The 19,668-nt window shown below is 45.3% G+C and overlaps 1 protein-coding gene across 1 annotated transcript in view; it reads right to left on the bottom strand.

Annotated features, from left to right (window-relative positions):
• LOC124605649 (angiopoietin-related protein 6-like) overlaps nucleotides 1-19,668 on the bottom strand; it is a 941,284-nt gene that overhangs the window by 87,247 nt on the left and 834,369 nt on the right. Inside the window, exon 10 of the mRNA XM_047137517.1 lies at nucleotides 13,432-13,556. Coding sequence (XP_046993473.1) covers nucleotides 13,432-13,556 — 125 coding nt within the window. The remainder of the gene's footprint in view (nucleotides 1-13,431; nucleotides 13,557-19,668) is intronic.

Here is a 19,668-nt window from a genome sequence, read left to right as displayed (position 1 = left end):
TCCCTTCTAGCTAGTTAGTTTCTTCCAAATATTCCTTTCCTCGACGATAGAACCAAGAATACATTTCTGAACGCCACTTCTCAAACGCTTCCTTTCTCTTCTTGTCTGATTTTGATCACAGTTGGTGATTCACTGTCACACCATAACGTGTTACAGATGTTCTTTCTCAGAAATTCCATCCTCAGATTCAGGCAGCAGTAATCTTCCTTCACTGAGGGATGTTCTATTTTCCTGTGCTAGTCTACTTCGCAAGCCTACCTTCCTTTCTCCGACATACGACATATTCCTTCCAAGGTAGCACATTTCAGTCAAAGGAAGGAATGAAGTAAGGTTAGTCTACAGGGAGGTCATCAAAACAGAGCACGAACTCGAGTTACTAAAGGTAATCGGCAGTGTCCTTCCATAGAAACCAGCCGTGCATTTTTCTGGAGCCAATCAGGCAAATGACGGAAAAACGAAATCTGGATGTCCGGACGCAGATCTGAACCGCCGTCCTACCGAACGTGAAATTCCAGTGTGCCACCTCACTCGGAAGATTTCCTTCGATTCGCCTACTACGTGTTTTCCAGTTTTCATGTTTATTTTGTCGCTGATCTTATATTTGCTTGTACTGAACTAATTTCGATGCATATTCTGTAATGAGGAGACTGCTCATTCCGTTCAATAAGTTCTATAACTTTTCTTCATGTTCACACAGGATAGCAATGTCATCAGCGTGTCTCTGACCTATATTTTTTCATCTTTGAATTTAATTACGATTTCAATTCCAAATAATTCCAGTCTCAAGCCCAAATACGAGGGTTAGTCAATTATTATCCGCAGTTTGGTTATATTTTTGTTTATTTTGGTGGTAATATCGTTTTACGTTGATGAAGCATTTTTGTTTATTTGTTGTTATATCTCTGCAATTTTTAAGCTGCTAGGTTAGTTTCGTTATAGCTGCCGTGCTGCTAGTCATGGCAGCTCCGCTGTCGTTTGCACCAAAGAAGAGCAACGCTCAGTGATCCGTTTTTTGTGGTCGGAAGGCGTATCAGGGGCCGAAGTTCATCGAAGACTTCCGGTACAGTACCGGAACAGTGTTTTGCCACAACGGGGATTGAAAAATTCCGAAATGGTCGCAGAAGTGTTACGCACGATAAAGGATCCGGACGACCGTTTACCGCCGCAAATGAAGAAACCATTCAGCCTTCACGGGAAATGATTCTCTTAGACTGGCTATTAACTATTGACGAAGTGGCACATCGTCTTCAAATTAGCCACGGTTCTGCCTACTAAATCATCCGCAACAGACTTGGGTTTCATAAAGTTTGTGCAAGATGGGTCCCAAACCAACTCACACAGTTGCATAAACAAACGCGCTTGGACATCTGCAAGAAACATTTGGATCGCTATGGTAACGAAGTGGACAGCTTCTTAGACAGGATAATTACTGTTGACGAAAAATGGATCCATCATTACGAACCGGAGAGTAAACGGCAGAGTATGGAATGGAAACATCAAAATTCGTCGTGCAAGAAAAAGTTCAAGACCGAACCGTCCGTAAGAAAACTCATGCTTACGGATTTTTGGGACGCACGAGGTTCGGTACTGAAACATTATGGGGCACAACAATAAACAGTGTACCTTACAGTGAGATGCTTACTGCCACGCTAAAGCGTGCAATTCGAAGCAAACGCCGAGGATTGCTGTCACAAGGTGTTGTGTTGCAAGACAATGCCCGTCCACATACAGCTGCCCACACTGCTGAAACGCTCCAAAAACTCAAATTTGAAGTACTGGATCATCCTCCATATAGTCCCGATCTTGCCCCTTCTGACTATCACTTGTTTGATCCACTCAAACATGGAATTAAGAGGCCGTCTATTTGCCACGGACGGAGCACTGAAAGAAGCGGTGCATTCCTGGCTCGCAGCTCAATCGAGAACATTTTATGAGGGCAACAGGAAGCTTGTACAACGATGGACCAAATACGTTGAAACACAAGGAGAGTATGTTGAAAAATGATGTTCTTGAAAGTTTCATATTTGATTACAATAAAATTTTATAACTAGTTTGGGGATAGTAATCCACTTACTCTCGTAGTTCCAGTTCTGAAACTTTCTGTTATTTCAGTCATTACTTCTTTGATATACAGGCTAAACAGTACAGGACAAAGACTACATTCTTAACGGGCGCTCCTTTTAATCCGAGGACTTCTCTCTTGGTCTTGTGTTCTTATTGTAATCTTTCGGTTCTTGTAATACTACATATTAGCCATCTTCACCTGTAGCGTTTATCTGTTTTATGAGAATTTCAATAATCTTGCACGAATATCTTGTGGGAGACTCTTTTTGTATCTATTGGGTTATAGTCTCAATATCATAGTAATATTAATCGCGTATTTGAAAGAAGTGCTCACAGGATGTGAATTTAACACAGCTAAGCTCAGTATAAACAGAATGGAACATCTGAGCTACGATAAATAACATCGAAATATAGGAGAATTTCTTATTGTATGTATTTACAAATGTTCACAATCACTTCGATTTAGCCTCCTTGCCTATTTTATTTATTTAATTTCTGAGGGACTTACAATGTTGGATTCCTTTCCATTCCTAAATATTTTGGTATTTCCTTCTTTTATAGATCACTTGAAATTTTTCCTCCGATACAATAATTTCTTCACAGTTACCTTTCTTATACCTATAACTGTGTATCCAGCTTTCGTGACTACCCTTTTTGAAAATATCCGTCATTGCAGAATTTACAGTCTGACACATATTCTAACGCACACCGCCGTTGTATCTCAGTACTTCATCTTGTATGTTGATACATCGTGACGATTATCTTACTCTTCATCAATGGTAATCTGAGTCCGTGTGCATTCCTCGGGATGCCTCACAATCAATATCGGGTTTCGGGATCTCTGTTTCATCACGATGGAATCCACTTAGCATGTTCTCCTGTAACTACTTCTTTTCGAAGCATGTCTACCACTGTACTGAATTTCAACAGCGTGTTTGTTATTATTGGCTGAAATTTGCTGCAGAGCTAAAAAAACCATTTTCGCTTCTCACTCCTAATGCTGAACCCATACAATCTCATAACTCTGCCTTACATTTCTTCACCTAATACAGCGTTCCAGTCTACCATGATTATTAGAATGTCGTCTCTCTTTGCATACTGAAGTACCCGTTCAGTATTCTCACAAATCCTTCTAGATTCTCATGTTCTGCTTACACAGGAAGTATGTGTAAATAATTTGTTGTCGTTGGCGTTGATCTGCTATCAATTCTAGTAAGAATTCTGAGCAAAATACTAATCTACTTTCTATTTCACTTCACTGACTCCCACTGTATCTGGATTGAGCCTCTGCATTTCCCTTTACAAGTTCTCTAATTTCACTACTACACCCAAGACGTCTGACATTCACGCTCCGTCTCGTAGGACGTTACCCTTTTTTTCAGTCGTTTTCTCATGGTTGCTTCAACACTTGGAGTCTAGGAAAACTGTGAATACACTTTCCTTGTCATTAATGCAGTAGTTTCTTCGAATTTCTTACTGCATCCCCATGCCGTTGATTACTGCAGATTCTTGCACTTTTAAGGGGAGTTTCTCACTTGCAGAACAAGAAGGAGCTCTGATACCTTTTCGCTGCTCTTCTCTCTCTTGTTAGCAGGTCACTGGCAACTGAAGACTGGCTTCACACGTTAGAAATAATCAGTCGGAGACCGGTGCTGTGGTTATAGTGTGATATTCACAAAAAAGCATGGTTCGACCGAGAAATTATTCGTCAAAGACGCTTCACATTAGCTCTCAACAAACATAACGTCAGATAATATCAACCATGTGTGGCAGATACCGACACGAAATATTTGAATGCCTCTGATGAATATGGGAGGGTTTGGGCATTAGCAAGGACAGTGTTAACCGCCTCGTTCGGAAAGATTAGAGTAAACGGAAGGTCTGTTTCCGGTTACTGCCGCACAAACTGACTGAATGGGAACTGTTCAGTATATCGCTGATATCGCTCCCAAGACGAAAATACTGGAACCGCCTTCCATTGCCAGAATGAGATTTTCACTCTGCCTTTCGCGGGCAAGTGCTCTGCCAACTGAGCTACCCGGGAGTGCTAGTTCTGCAAGGTTCGCAGGAGAGCTTCTGTGAAGTTTGGAAGGTAGAAGACGACGTACTGGCGGAATTAAAGCTGTGAGGACGGGGCGTGAGTCTTGCTTGGGTAGCTCAATTGGTAGAGCACTTTCCCGCGAAAGCCAAAGCTCCCGAGTTCGAGTCGCGGTCCGGCACACAGTTTTAATCTGCCAGAAAGTTTCGTAGCAGCAGATGCCAGAAAAAGAAGGTTGAAGTTGTGTGAGCACATCATCAGGCTATCACCAAAACGACTCACCAAGAGAATTCTAACATACATACAAGGGGCCAAATCAACAATAATGTGGATAACATAAGTGAAACTGGACCTAGAAGCAGCAAAAATGGATCCAATAGAAATTGAAGACAGAAATGTATACAGGGACGAGATACACAAGTGGAATGTGAGGTCAGAGAATGAAGTCCCAAAGAAACCAGGGACAAAGTGGACTGAAGATAGGAAGAGACACCACGGAGAAAAAAAAAAAAAAAGGAACGTGGAAGATCAGAAAGAACACTCAAATGAGGCAGAATGCTTTGGGTGATCATACAGGGTCTCGACGCAAATAATAATAATAATAATAATAATAATAATAATAATAATAATATATAGCGAAAGGAGGAAATATTACTTTGGCACTACCATCGAGAGAATGAATTACGTAGTGATATCGTTTGTTGTTCGAACCATAACTGGTTTCCAGAAACTGTCTGTTCCAGTAAGGCATCACATTTTCGAGATTCACGCAGCGAAACAGCTGATTATAATATGAATAACACTGGCGCATATAGATAAACGAGATCAGACTTACAGACGTGATTGGTTCTGGCTAAGGCTACAAGGATGGAGTTCATAACTAAATAAATGAGGAAGGAACGTTCCGTTGACTTCATTTGACATGGAGTACTAGCTCGTTGGAAAAAGAAATTGCCGGCCGCTGGTGGCCGAGCGGTTCTGGCGCTACAGTCTGGAACCGCGCGACCGCTACGGTCGCAGGTTCGAATCCTGCCTCGGGCATGGATGTGTGTGTTGTCCTTAGGTTAGTTAGGTTTAAGTAGTTCTGAGTTCTAGGGGCCTTATGACCTTAACAGTTGGGTCCCATGGTGCTCAGAGCCATTTTTGAGAAAGAAATTGCTGTGGACTTGTCAAATGGAACATATTAACAATGGCACGAATCGATTTCATTGAGCTGAATGCTGTTCACACCTACTGCTGCACTACGAGTTCTGTGAACTAGTGTTGCCAGTGAGATTGAAATGAACTTGACTGTCCAGCTCCGACGATACGTGCTGCTGCGTGATCTTGTTGCACATGCGAAGCTCAACTCATACACTCCTGGAAATTGAAATAAGAACACCGTGAATTCATTGTCCCAGGAAGGGGAAACTTTATTGACACATTCCTGGGGTCAGATACATCACATGATCACACTGACAGAACCACAGGCACATAGACACAGGCAACAGAGCATGCACAATGTCGGCACTAGTACAGTGTATATCCACCTTTCGCAGCAATGCAGGCTGCTATTCTCCCATGGAGACGATCGTAGAGATGCTGGATGTAGTCCTGTGGAACGGCTTGCCATGCCATTTCCACCTGGCGCCTCAGTTGGACCAGCGTTCGTGCTGGACGTGCAGACCGCGTGAGACGACGCTTCATCCAGTCCCAAACATGCTCAATGGGGGACAGATCCGGAGATCTTGCTGGCCAGGGTAGTTGACTTACACCTTCTAGAGCACGTTGGGTGGCACGGGATACATGCGGACGTGCATTGCCCTGTTGGAACAGCAAGTTCCCTTGCCGGTCTAGGAATGGTAGAACGATGGGTTCGATGACGGTTTGGATGTACCGTGCACTATTCAGTGTCCCCTCGACGATCACCAGTGGTGTATGGCCAGTGTAGGAGATCGCTCCCCACACCATGATGCCGGGTGTTGGCCCTGTGTGCCTCGGTCGTATGCAGTCCTGATTGTGGCGCTCACCTGCACGGCGCCAAACACGCATACGACCATCATTGGCACCAAGGCAGAAGCGACTCTCATCGCTGAAGACGACACGTCTCCATTCGTCCCTCCATTCACGCCTGTCGCGACACCACTGGAGGCGGGCTGCACGATGTTGGGGCGTGAGCGGAAGACGGCCTAACGGTGTGCTTCATGGAGACGGTTGCGAATGGTCCTCGCCGATACCCCAGGAGCAACAGTGTCCCTAATTTGCTGGGAAGTGGCGGTGCGGTCCCCTACGGCACTGCGTAGGATCCTACGGTCTTGGCGTGCATCCGTGCGTCGCTGCGGTCCGGTCCCAGGTCGACGGGCACGTGCACCTTCCGCCGACCACTGGCGACAACATCGATGTACTGTGGAGACCTCACGCCCCACGTGTTGAGCAATTCGGCGGTACGTCCACCCGGCCTCCCGCATGCCCACTATACGCCCTCGCTCAAAGTCCGTCAACTGCACATACGGTTCACGTCCACGCTGTCGCGGCATGCTACCAGTGTTAAAGACTGCGATGGAGCTCCGCATGCCACGGCAAACTGGCTGACACTGACGGCGGCGGTGCACAAATGCTGCGCAGCTAGCGCCAATCGACGGCCAACACCGCGGTTCCTGGTGTGTCCGCTGTGCCGTGCGTGTGATCATTGCTTGTACAGCCCTCTCGCAGTGTCCGGAGCAAGTATGGTGGGTCTGACACACCGGTGTCAATGTGTTCTTTTTTCAATTTCCAGGAGTGTATATTGCTTCCTTGCTTTTTATGTCCAGCATTACTCATTAGTTGTGTGAGAGGTTCAGTGTGGAAAGCCATTAGCACTCCGAATGGACAGCTCAAACATTGACCACGCCTATTTCATCATCGTAAACAGCAGCGGGTAGCAGCCCATGTTCGACGCAGGGAAGCGACATCCTTTAATTTGTTCCAGCGGCTATTGCCCTCGCTGACTGTTCTAGGACCTCAGTAACTGAATGAGTATAGGTCACACACAGATGCTCATTTTTGTTAAGAGAGATTTCAATTTTCAGCTGTCGTTTACGAGTCATATTCGCATGAGGAGTATGGACCGTGACGAGCTGAATGCTGTATCGCTCCTAAGCCTCCACGATGGCGGATTTAGGTGGGCGAAGCTCGTAATCACAGGCGAAAAAAGAGCTAAAGAACTGTCTGAGAAATTTTCGAAAGATCCTGAAATCCTCCCAGAACTCTAAGAGTATGGTCAAACCCACCAAAGTTTATGGTGTCCCAATATCAAGTTATTCGTTTGCTGCAGTCAGCCGGTACAATGCCGATGCTGGGGAACTATAGCGAACGTGCCGAGTGCTAATGACAAAAGCGTGCGAGTCACTGACAGAACGGACAACAACGCCTAAATATGGGGGTGGTCAGTGGTCTTGTGGATGGCAACAATCAGTGTGTCAGTCATAGAATTTTTCTTCAAGAAATAAATTTCAACGCCGTTACACCCTGCAGTGCGTTATGCAGAAAATTAGACATAACTGCATATCATCCAAGGAGGAACTCATTACATCTGTAGTGACATAAAATGAATGCCTCGACGTAAAGTATCTTCAGTGGACCATAACCCAATAACGAAATCAAGCAAGGAAAGTTTACAAAGAATTTTATCTCCGGATAGCTGTTCCCAGAAACTGAGTGTTGAAGCATGTCAACAGAATAAAATACAAACAGAAATAACAGCAACTAACTGTACAACACGAATGAACTTTCCTGATATATTGTACTAGATAAGTGCAGCCACAATGCATGGCCTTTTGACATTGCTTTTATAGACAACTTGCGCCTAAATTTCACTGAGAAAATTTTGTGGTTATTTGACGGTACCATTACACAGACAGTGATATGCTACACGTGTTCTTGTACAAGATATCATTTCGAGCACAGGAGTAATATTTCACAGACGTAATGGAGGTGTAAGGAAACTGGTCGCATTAGCAGAATTTTGTAGGTCGATCTAAAAGCTTCAGGTACTTTTGATGTCAGTAAGTTCACGGACAGCTGAGACTAAAAGAGAACCTATTGTGTCTCAATTTTTAGGTACCCGTGCATTGTTTTCGTTATAAAATACATCACCTAGTGTTGTTCGCAAATGATACTAGCCATTTAATTAAAGGTCACACTGAAGCCGGTTAGCAGCAGAATGTTTCCGAGAGATAAACAGCAGAAATATCGTCTAGAGACGACTACGTGGTGTTAATGAGAAGCGAATAGTATTGATTAGAGTGGAAAACGTATGTACAAAGTCTAGAGGCAATACAATCCTTGAATTAAAGTTCTGCATCATTCAAAAAACATCTTTCACACGTTTTGAAAAATAAGTAAAAATCAGCCAACCGGTTGCATAGGTTTTCTATATACCTTGACCAGGTTTCGTCACCTCTAAGGGTGACTTCATCAGAAGGTAAGGTAATTACATGAAGAACATATCGTGAAAGATGTACAGTGAATTTAAGAGCTGAGTTGCTCAAGTCATACATTAAATTATAAAACATAATGTTCTTCAAAAGGTCAAACATTCAAACGTAAGTAAGACCGGTGTGGTGTGAGGAGAAAGGATAAGATGAGGAGAGAGGAGTCTCCTCACACCACAGCGGTGTTACTTATGTTTTAATGTTTGACCTTTTGAAGATCATTATGTTTTATATTTTAATGTATGACTTGAGCAACTCAGCTCTTAAATTCAGTGTACATCTTTCACGATATGTTCTTCATGTAATTACCTTACCTTCTGATGAAGTCACCCTTAGAGGTGACGAAACCTGGTCAAGGTATAAAGAAAACCTATGCAACCGGTTGGCTGATTTTTACTTATTTTTCAAAATTGTGTATACGGTCTGCAAACGTCAGCCATGTTCAAACTTGTATCTTTCACATGGTTTCTAGGAGTCTGGTTTGATTATCATTTAAGATAGGAAAAACAAGTTGAACTATGTTATGTTTTAAAATGGCTAGGGACTGCTGTAATATTCAAACAGTACTTTGTCCTTACTACGCAAACGTGCACTGGCTGTCACGGTAGGGAGCAATGTTCTGGGAGAAAGTACTTTTTGCAAAATGATGATTTAAAATTCAAATAAATGTGCAGTGAGAGGAAGCCAAAGGGTTCTCAACAGGGAAGTTTAAAAATTTGAAATTTTAATTCGTGCAGGATTATAGATATATGAAGGTATGTATTACCTGATACCATGTATGGATCTTTCAGCATTAATCACCTAATTTCACAAGTGCAAAACTGGAAGTGCAAATAATTTTTGTAGAGAAACCCGTAGAAAGGAGCTGTATCAGCAAAGTATAACGCATAAACCTACAATAATACTCAATGCAATGCAGAAATGAAGAATAAAAACATACTTTAGTACATTTACATCTACATCTGCATTTATACTCCGCAAGCCACCCAACGGCGTCTGGCGGAGGGCACTTTACGTGGCACTGTCATTACCTCCCTTTCCTGTTCCAGTCGCGTATGGTTCGCGGGAAGAACGACTGCCGGAAAGCCTCCGTGCGCGCTCGAATCTCTCTAATTTTGCATTCGTGATCTCCTCGAGAGGTATAAGTAGGGGGAAGCAATATATTCGATACCTCATCCAGAAACGCACCCTCTCGAAACCTGGACAGCAAGCTACACCGCGATGCAGCTTCGTCGTTGAGTGCACCATCGCAGGCCCTCCTGTCTGTAACCGCAGCCGTGGTCTCCGAGCTGATAGTTCATGCTGCTGCAAACATCGTCGGACTGTTCGTGCAGATGGTTGTTGTCTTGTAAACGTCCCCATCTGTTGACTCAGGGATCGAGACGTGGCTGCACGACCCGTTACAGCCATGCGGATAAGATGCCTGTCACCTCGACTGCTAGTGATACGAGGCCATCGAGATCCAGCACGGCGTTCCGTATTACCCTCCTGAACCCACCGATTCCATATTCTGCTAACAGTCACTGGATCTCGACCAACGCGAGCAGCAATGTCGCGATACGATAAACGGCAATCGCGATAGGCTACAATCCGACTATCAAAGTCGGAAACGTGATGGTACACATTTCTCCTTCTTACACGAAGCATCACAACAACGTTTCACCAGGCAACGCTGGTCAATTGCTGTGTGTGTATGAGCACGTTGTAGGTGTCACTACCGGCGCCAACCTTGTGTGAATGCTCTGAAAAGCTAATTATTTGCATATCACAGCATCATCTTCCTGTCGGTTAAATTTCGCGTCTGTAGTAGCGCGTCGTCTTCGTCGTGTAGCAATTTTAATGGCCAGTAGTGTAGAATCCCAATGCTATGGCAACGGACTTGTGATTTCCGTCGGAACTCTGCATTTCACTTGCGCTTCCTGCACATTGGTATAACCACCATCAATTTATATAATTTTCCATAAAGTGTTCATCTAGATCTTGGCGCTTGGTAACAGAATTAATTGTATTAGTGTTGACACAATAAACCGTAGAACGGTGATATATTTGTTGTTTTATTCCTGGTTATAACCAAACTATACTGAGGTCCGCCAGAGGCCGTAGCTGCCAATCCATCAGCATCACGTGTGTGGTCGATGCCTCGTTAAATACAGGAGTACTGAGCTACGGCAGACAGTTCTTTTCAGTGTGCGGAGTCGTGTACAGTGTCCAGTTACCGCCGAGTCTACGGGCTGCACTGCTCGTTCGTCGTCATCGAGACTCAGGCTCTGTAGACGTTGTAGGCCAGCACTGATCTCTACCGTAGGTATCACTCAGAGGCACAGTGGCAGGACTTGAGTATTTTAGAGGATTGTAATAATTGTGCTAGACATTTCACAAGAAGAAGCATAATTTAAGTTGAATATTCCTTGCCGGCCGTGGTGGCCGAGCGGTTCTAGGCGCTTCAGTTCGGAACCACGAGGCTGCTACGGTCGCAGGTTCGAATCCTGCCTCGGGCATGGATGTGTGTCATGTCCTTAGGCTAGTTAGGTTTAAGTAGTTCTAAGTCTATGGGACTGATGACATCAGATGTTAAGTCCCATAGTGCTTAGAACCATTTGAACCATTTGAATACTCCTTCATATTTAAAAATATATCACATTATTACTAATTGTTGGGAATCTTTCTGACTGAAGATAAACTACGCTGTCCTCCCACATTCCCAACACTACCCATCAGAAGCTGACACAGGCCAATAGTCAGTGTATAAAATGATCAAATGGCGAATGAATAATATTATTGTACCACTGTATGTGGAGTAATAATAATAATAATAATAGCTGAGCCGTGCTCTCTCCCAGTTATGCGTATTCGTGAACTTCGCTGTCTGTCTGTGTTTGGTTTCCCGCCCTTGTCGCGTTTTCGTCGTGGTTCTTCTTCCTTCTACGTGTGGCAGCAGTGATGTGTATCGATATTTGCGCTGTGTACCATCTTTGGTTTGGTGCATATAGTTTCCGGCAAGGGGGTCTGGAGTGAGTTGGTCGGTTGTTGCGGACGAGGGAAGCTATCTCCGCGCGGTGCAGTCGGCTGGGGCCGCTGGCAGTCCCTGCACAGTGTTGGAGCGTGTGTGGAGCTGTCCGATCGCTACGAGCTTCGTGGTTCGCCGACTCTGGACGTCAGAGTTGAGTAGTGCTTTCAACTACCCAAGCCACGTCTATTCATGTTGTGGTGGTTCGCTTCGGTGGTTTGCTGATGGGAAGGTTTACCGGTGAGCAACACCGGGTGGTTCTACTGCTGAGATTTAGCCGCCATGGTCGACTACGATTTGAATGCACCAGTGGAATTTTCTGTCTTTTGGCCGTCATTGTTCTGGTTACCTGCCTTGGGTACTAACGTAAATTCAGGCAGTGTTCTTTTGAGCGAGTTAACTATTTCCGTGTTTCAAATTCAAGTGTACCAGCGGAATTTTCTGCCTAGTGGCCGTTAGTGTTCCGGTTACCTGCCCTGGCCACTAACGTAATCTCAGGCAGCATCCTTTCCTCACATGTTGTCGCTGTCCAGCATGCTGTCTTTTTAACAACTAACACATACTCCATTGTGGATTATTACGTTTGTAACATTGCCGGTTGGGGTTCTCATATACTGATTGACGGGAAGCAAGTTGTTGTGTCAGTCAGTCCGTGGCTGACCCCTGGTTGGGTTCCGACGGACCAAGTATAGTTGGGCTCACCACCTGTCTCACCTAAGTGAAGGAGGGCAGACCGACCTCCCTGGAGGCCTTCTGAGTGCCACCGGTGTTTAATTATCTGTTGTCAGCTGTTTTAAAATTTAGGCTCATGGTTATTGTCTGTTTCTTAAAATTTTGCAAATTAATTTTTAAATTTATCTTTCAAGCTTAAACACTGCGGCATTCTGCCTTTAAAGATAATGGTAATATATTTTGAAATTTTGAAGTTTGATTGTGGCCCTTGCAACGTTATGTGTGCCTCGCCGCTTTTTTCTTTAACTAATTTGTGCCTGATTTTGTTGTGAGAAGCTCAGTAATGTATGTAAATACCGTAAATGTAAATGTGATTCAAAAAGTACTTGAAGTGAAGTGAAGCACAGCTGCCGTCTATCAATCGACAGAATTGTAAGTGTACAAAGTTCACTAAAATACAGGAAAAGAAATGCATTCTCTATAGTTTTCATTCAATAAGTAACAATTTCTCATAATTTCTTAATTACAGTAATTGGATTATATTCTTGTACAATAGTATGGTGCTGAACTCCACTGACCAATTTTGATGTAGCAGGACGTGTAGTTTGAAGGAAGTTGGTGTGCTAAGCAATCTTCTTTTCTCACGAAAAGCAGATTGCCGTTTGATCTTATTTACTTACAACAGTGGTCCACTAGGTATGAAAAGCTACCTGATCATTCAAGGAGGCAGCAACCAAAATTCAGGTACCAGTTACGACTTAAAGTAAAAATCTCAATCAAAAATCAGTCTCTCTCTCTCTCTCTCTCTCTCTCTCCAAAGACATATATAAATATTCATATTATTTTATTAAAAGAAAGTCGTTTTATACCCTCCGCCAATTGGTATTGCACCTTGCATTTGTTGTTTCTTTAAATTATTTTATTGCTATCTTAATTGGAGTTTTTTTTACCTTGTTAATATTTCTCGTTGGAGGCTTTCAGCCATGAAAGAGTTGCTAGATTACAATAAATGACAATTAGAAGCAGAAACTGACTTCAACCCTTGGCTCTTTTCACAATCCTATTACCTGTTCTGGCCAGCGGGTTTAGCGGGCGTTTCAGTAATAATAAAACTACAATAAAAATGCACAATGCAGCAAGCAAAACAGGAGTGTCAACTTGAGAGTGGTGCCTTAGAAGGAGGTTGGACGCTGGCTCACCTGTGCAGGAAGTCGTTGCCGAACCAGAACTCCTTGTCCAGGTCGCCAAATCCGTGACGATACTCGTCCCACGTGCGGGTGAAGTTGAGAGGGCTGTCTCCGTAGTCCCCACGGCGCTGGATCACCTGCAACACCAGCATCGTTCTTGATATCTCATAGCCTTACCCAAATATCTGTCGTGTCCAAAAAGTTTGATCGCTTTCAAAACTCGAATCCTCTGATAGGTTATTTCTTCCGAGCTAACCTCCGAACATATTTTAAAATTTCGTAGCGCTTCATCCAGTGACAGCCAGACAGAATTCATTTGCTTGAAGAAATTTTCATTGCCGAACTACCTTCAGGTCCTACGTCTATTACGCGAAGATAACGGTAGTGACTCTCGACGCGGAGTCCGCGGGACGTCGGAAGTGTTTGGGAGCCATCCTGACCCCTGACCACACAACCGCAGTCTACGAGTCTCGCAGATTGGTCTGATCCGAGTCAAAAGCGCGCAAAATACTCCAGATAATGCCCAAAACGTATGGGGTGAGGTCAATCGCATCCGTGAAATGCTCCTACAACCTCTCTGACATAATTCAGAGATGGAGGGGTAGTGCATTGTCTTGCTGAAAAAACAACGCACGTAGGCACGTGACCTTGCGAACTGAGCAGTGCTTCACAATTCCTAAGTATATATGGGAAGTGAATATACGTTCTAATATATATACATATATATCTCTGTCCATCGCCTACTCCCCCCTCTGTCTGTCCATTTTCTCCTGACTCCTCTGTCTAACCACACCTTCTCCCTCTCTATGTCCATTTCTCTTATCCGCCCTCTCCTTTAGCCTTGATTACTGTTATTGTCAACGAATCATTGACTGGGAATGGAATTCACTTAAAGAGAATGGGTAAACTGATTGGGGATCATTGTATACGGGATATAACAGACATCTACTGCTGTTGGATATGTGAGGATAGTAGCTTCAATGGCAGTATTTCACATGGTTGTCATCTGCAAACGGTAGGATTAAAACGCTTCGGATGATCCATTATGCCAAGTAGTGTTCTAATCATAAGCCGATAAGCCATAAATACAACTTTCCTGTTTTCTGTTAAACCCGGCTCCGAGGAAGAAAACAAAACAGCACATAGTTGTGTATACAATTTTTGTTTAAAACTATCTATGTAAGAAGGAAGAACATCGAGATTTTTGGTAACAATGTTTCCCTTTTACTTAGTGACACATATCAAAAAAAGTTTTGCATCGCCCTGGTTCCCAGAACTCCTGACGATAGACGTTGATTGTGGATATTGTATCACAGACACAGACACTTTGACTGTTGAGAGGCGTCACTAAACCGTCCCAAAGATGTAAAGAACCATGCATGAGTAGCGCCTCTTTGGCGGAGGGGGTCCAACAGCCCATTAGTTCCAGTCATTCCACCAGGAAGGAGGTACACGGCTCGTGGTGTCTGTAGTTCAACCATGCCTAGAAGGTCAATACCGCGGTTCGATCGCGTCCGCATTGTTACTGTGTGTCAGGAAAGGCACTCAACAAGGGAAGTGTCCAAGCGTGTCCGAGTGCACCAAAGCGATGTTGCTCGGACATGGAGAAGATACAGAGAAACGGGAACTGATGATTTCAGCCTCGCTCAGGCTGCCCTAGGGCTACTACTGCAGTGGATGACCGCTACCTACGGATTATGGCTCGGAAGAACACTGACAGCGACGCCACCATGTAGAATAATGCTTTTCGTGCAGTCACAGGACGTCGTGTTACGACTCAAACTGTGCGCAATAGGCTGCATGATGCGAAACTTCACTCTGGACGTCCATGGGCGAGGTCCATCTTTGCAACACCATGCAGCGCGGTACAGACGGGCCTAACAACATGCCGAATGGACCGCTCAGGATTGACATCACGTGCTCTTCACCGATGAGTGTCGCATATGCCTTCAACCAGAAAATCGTCGGAGACGTGTTTGGAGGCAACATGGTCAGGTTGAACGCCTTAGACACACTGTTCAGCGACTGCAGCAAGGTGGAGGTTCCCTGCTATTTTGGGGTGGCGTTGTGTGGGGCAGACGTACGCCGCTGGTGGTCATGGAAGGCGTACGATACGTGAATGCCATCTTCAGACCGTTAGTGCAACCATATCAGCAGTATATTGGCGAGGTGTTCGTCTTCATGGACGACAATTCGTGCCCCAATCCTGCACATTTTGTGAATGACTTCCTTGAGGATAACGACATCGCTGGACTAGAGTGTCCAGTATGTTCTCCAGACACGAACCCTATCGAACTTGCCTGGGATAGATTGAAAAAGGCTGTTTGTGGACGACGTGACCCACCATCCACTCTGAGGGATCTACGCCGAATCGCCGTTGAGGAGTGGTACAATCTGGACCAACAGTGCCTTGATGAACTTGTGGATGGTATGCCACGATGCATACAGGCATGTATCAATGCAAGAGGGCGTGCTACTGGGTATTAGAGGTACCGGTGTGTTCAGCAATCTGGATCACCACCTCTGAAGGTCTTGCTGTATGGTGGTACAACGTGCAATGTTTGGTTTTCATGAGCAATAAAAAGGGCGGAAATAATGTTCATGTTGATCTCTATTCCAATTTTCTGTACATTCCGGAAGTCTCGGAACCGAGGTGATGTAAAACATTTTTGACCTGTATATAATTATACACCATTTAAAATGTGTAGCCTATGTCCGCCCGAACGCTTGTTACAGTATTGTGTAAAAATTTGAAGTAAATCGGTAATGAACATTTCGTGATCTTTGGTAGCAACTTAAAACAGACTCGTCTTTATAGAAGATGGTCATGAATAGTCTCAAAAGCTTGTAAGGGTGTTGAAGAGTAGGTTGTGCTGAGAAATAAATCGTCACGTTGCACCGTTTCCGAATTAATTAGCATTGAAATTAGCAAATCAGGTCGTACGAGCGTAAATTCAAGAGGCTCGAGAGATATAGTTAGTGCCAGTTTTTCTGATAATGTAGCGTAGACGCGTGTCATGTCTGGCGTCTCAAAATTCCGAGCAGCCGTCGCTTGAATGGCACTCATAATTTGGGACCAAATGCTGATTCCGCCACAAAACCTTCAGAGAGTCATATCCATACGCCGTTGGATCCGTAAACTGCCACAGTAGAGGTGGGGGCTGATACCACGTTTCTCCGGTGGCGCATAAATGGAGACGCACACTCAGGCAGTTCTGCAGTTCCACACTTGCGAGTGCAGTTGCGCTTCATTGGTTCTTCCTCGCTACAGTTCGACCAAACGCTGATCATGCGTTGCTGCCGTTATAGCAAGTTGCTGTTTAAGAGACATCGTCGGACAATTACGAGGCATGTGAGAAAAGTAACGAGACAGATTTTCTGTCTACCTAAGTTTTTATTTTTTTCCAAACAACATTGTCCCCTTCAGAGTAGTTCCCTTGGGCAGCTGTGTACCAGAAGAGTCGTTGGGCCCAGTCTTGGTAGCAGCCCTGAAAGGCTTCAACTGGTAGACCCTTTAACATGTAGGTCACATGTTCTCCTGAGTTCCTAACTGCCGTCATTTTTAGGATAGTTCTCAATTACGGAAAGAGAAAAAAGACACAAGATCAGATGAACAGGGCGGCTGTGGAAGAACAGGAACGCCTTTTGAGATCACAAATTCCGTGATGGAAGTGGTCGCGAGACGTGGCCATGGACACCATTCTCGCACAAAATTTTCACATGTGCGAAACTTCTGTTAAAATTTGATGTACGGTGAAAGTGTTAAGTTTGACACCTCATCCATCATCCGTATTATCAAACGCTGATCTGATCTCACAAGAACACGCGCAGGTTCGACGTTTTCGTCGGTTTTTGTAGTTGAAGGTCTCCCTGAGCGACGTTCTTCTTCACCGTGTTTCAACCTTCCAAAAATGATTTGTGCCAGTGAAAAACTTGTGCTCTTGATAAGAAATGGTTCAGTTTGTCAAAGGTCGCACTCGCAGATTCCCCAAGTTTGACACGATACTTCATAGCATAACGTTGCTGTAAATTCCTCTGTTCCACTTTCGTAACATACAATAAAAACATAACTTCACTGATGGCGCTCTCAAAAATCACTTCTACATCTACATGGTTACTCTGCAATTCACACTTAAGTGCCTGGCAGAGGGTTCACCGAACCATTTTTATACTACTTCTCTACCATTCCACTCTCGAATGGCGCGTGAGAAAAAGGAACATCTAAACCTTCCGTTCGAGCTCTGATTTCTCTTATTTTATTATGATGATCATTTCTCCCTACGTAGGTGGGTGTCAACAAAATACACTCCTGGAAATGGAAAACAGAACACATTGACACCGGTGCGTCAGACCCACCATACTTGCTCCGGACACTGCGGGAGGGCTGTACAAGCAATGATCACACGCACGGCACAGCGGACACACCAGGAACCGCGGTGTTGGCCGTCGAATGGCGCTAGCTGCGCAGCATTTGTGCACCGCCGCCGTCAGTGTCAGCCAGTTTGCCGTGGCATACGGAGCTCCATCGCCGTCTTTAACACTGGTAGCATGCCGCGACAGCGTGGACGTGAACCGTATGTGCAGTTGACGGACTTTGAGCGAGGGCGTATAGTGGGCATGCGGGAGGCCGGGTGGACGTACCGCCGAATTGCTCAACACGTGGGGCGTGAGGTCTCCACAGTACATCGACGTTGTCGCCAGTGGTCGGCGGAAGGTGCACGTGCCCGTCGACCTGGGACCGGACCGCAGCGACGCACGGATGCACGCCAAGACCGTAGGATCCTACGCAGTGCCGTAGGGGACCGCACCGCCACTTCCCAGCAAATTAGGGACACTGTTGCTCCTGGGGTATCGGCGAGGACCATTCGCAACCGTCTCCATGAAGCTGGGCTACGGTCCCGCACACCGTTAGGCCGTCTTCCGCTCACGCCCCAACATCGTGCAGCCCGCCTCCAGTGGTGTCGCGACAGGCGTGAATGGAGGGACGAATGGAGACGTGTCGTCTTCAGCGATGAGAGTCGCTTCTGCCTTGGTGCCAATGATGGTCGTATGCGTGTTTGGCGCCGTGCAGGTGAGCGCCACAATCAGGACTGCATACGACCGAGGCACACAGGGCCAACACCCGGCATCATGGTGTGGGGAGCGATCTCCTACACTGGCCGTACACCACTGGTGATCGTCGAGGGGACACTGAATAGTGCACGGTACATCCAAACCGTCATCGAACCCATCGTTCTACCATTCCTAGACCGGCAAGGGAACTTGCTGTTCCAACAGGACAATGCACGTCCGCATGTATCCCGTGCCACCCAACGTGCTCTAGAAGGTGTAAGTCAACTACCCTGGCCAGCAAGATCTCCGGATCTGTCCCCCATTGAGCATGTTTGGGACTGGATGAAGCGTCGTCTCACGCGGTCTGCACGTCCAGCACGAACGCTGGTCCAACTGAGGCGCCAGGTGGAAATGGCATGGCAAGCCGTTCCACAGGACTACATCCAGCATCTCTACGATCGTCTCCATGGGAGAATAGCAGCCTGCATTGCTGCGAAAGGTGGATATACACTGTACTAGTGGCGACATTGTGCATGCTCTGTTGCCTGTGTCTATGTGCCTGTGGTTCTGTCAGTGTGATCATGTGATGTATCTGACCCCAGGAATGTGTCAATAAAGTTTCCCCTTCCTGGGACAATGAATTCACGGTGTTCTTATTTCAATTTCCAGGAGTGTATTTTCGCATTCGAAAGAGAAAGTTGGTGATTGAAATTTCGTAAATAGATCTCGTCGCAAAGAAAACCGCCTTTATTTCCGTGGCTGCCACCCCAACTCGCGTATCATATCAGTGACACTCTGATCCCTATTCCGCGATAACAGGAAACGGGCTGCCTTCTTTGGACTTTTTCGATGTCCTCCGTCAGTCCTACCTGGTAAGGATCCCACACCGCGTAGCAATATTCCATCACAGGACGGACAAGTGTAATGTAGGCTGCATCTTTAGTGGGTTTGTCGCATCTTCTAAGTGGTCTGCCAACAAAGCGCAGTCTTTGTTTCGCCTTGACTACAATATTACCTATGTGGTCTTTCCAATTTAAGTTGCTCGTAATTGTAATTCCTAGGTATTTAGTCGGACTGACAGCCCTCAGATTTGTGCGATTTATCGTATACCCAAAATTTATCGGATTTCTTTTAGTAACCATGAGGTGCTAAAAGTCTTCGGTCCCGAGTTCGATCCCCGCCACGCCTAAATTTTGA

The sequence above is a fragment of the Schistocerca americana genome, chromosome 1 (genome assembly GCF_021461395.2).
Source record: "Schistocerca americana isolate TAMUIC-IGC-003095 chromosome 1, iqSchAmer2.1, whole genome shotgun sequence".
NCBI classification, from domain to species: domain Eukaryota; kingdom Metazoa; phylum Arthropoda; class Insecta; order Orthoptera; family Acrididae; genus Schistocerca; species Schistocerca americana.
This window is presented reverse-complemented; position numbering and strand designations above follow the sequence as displayed.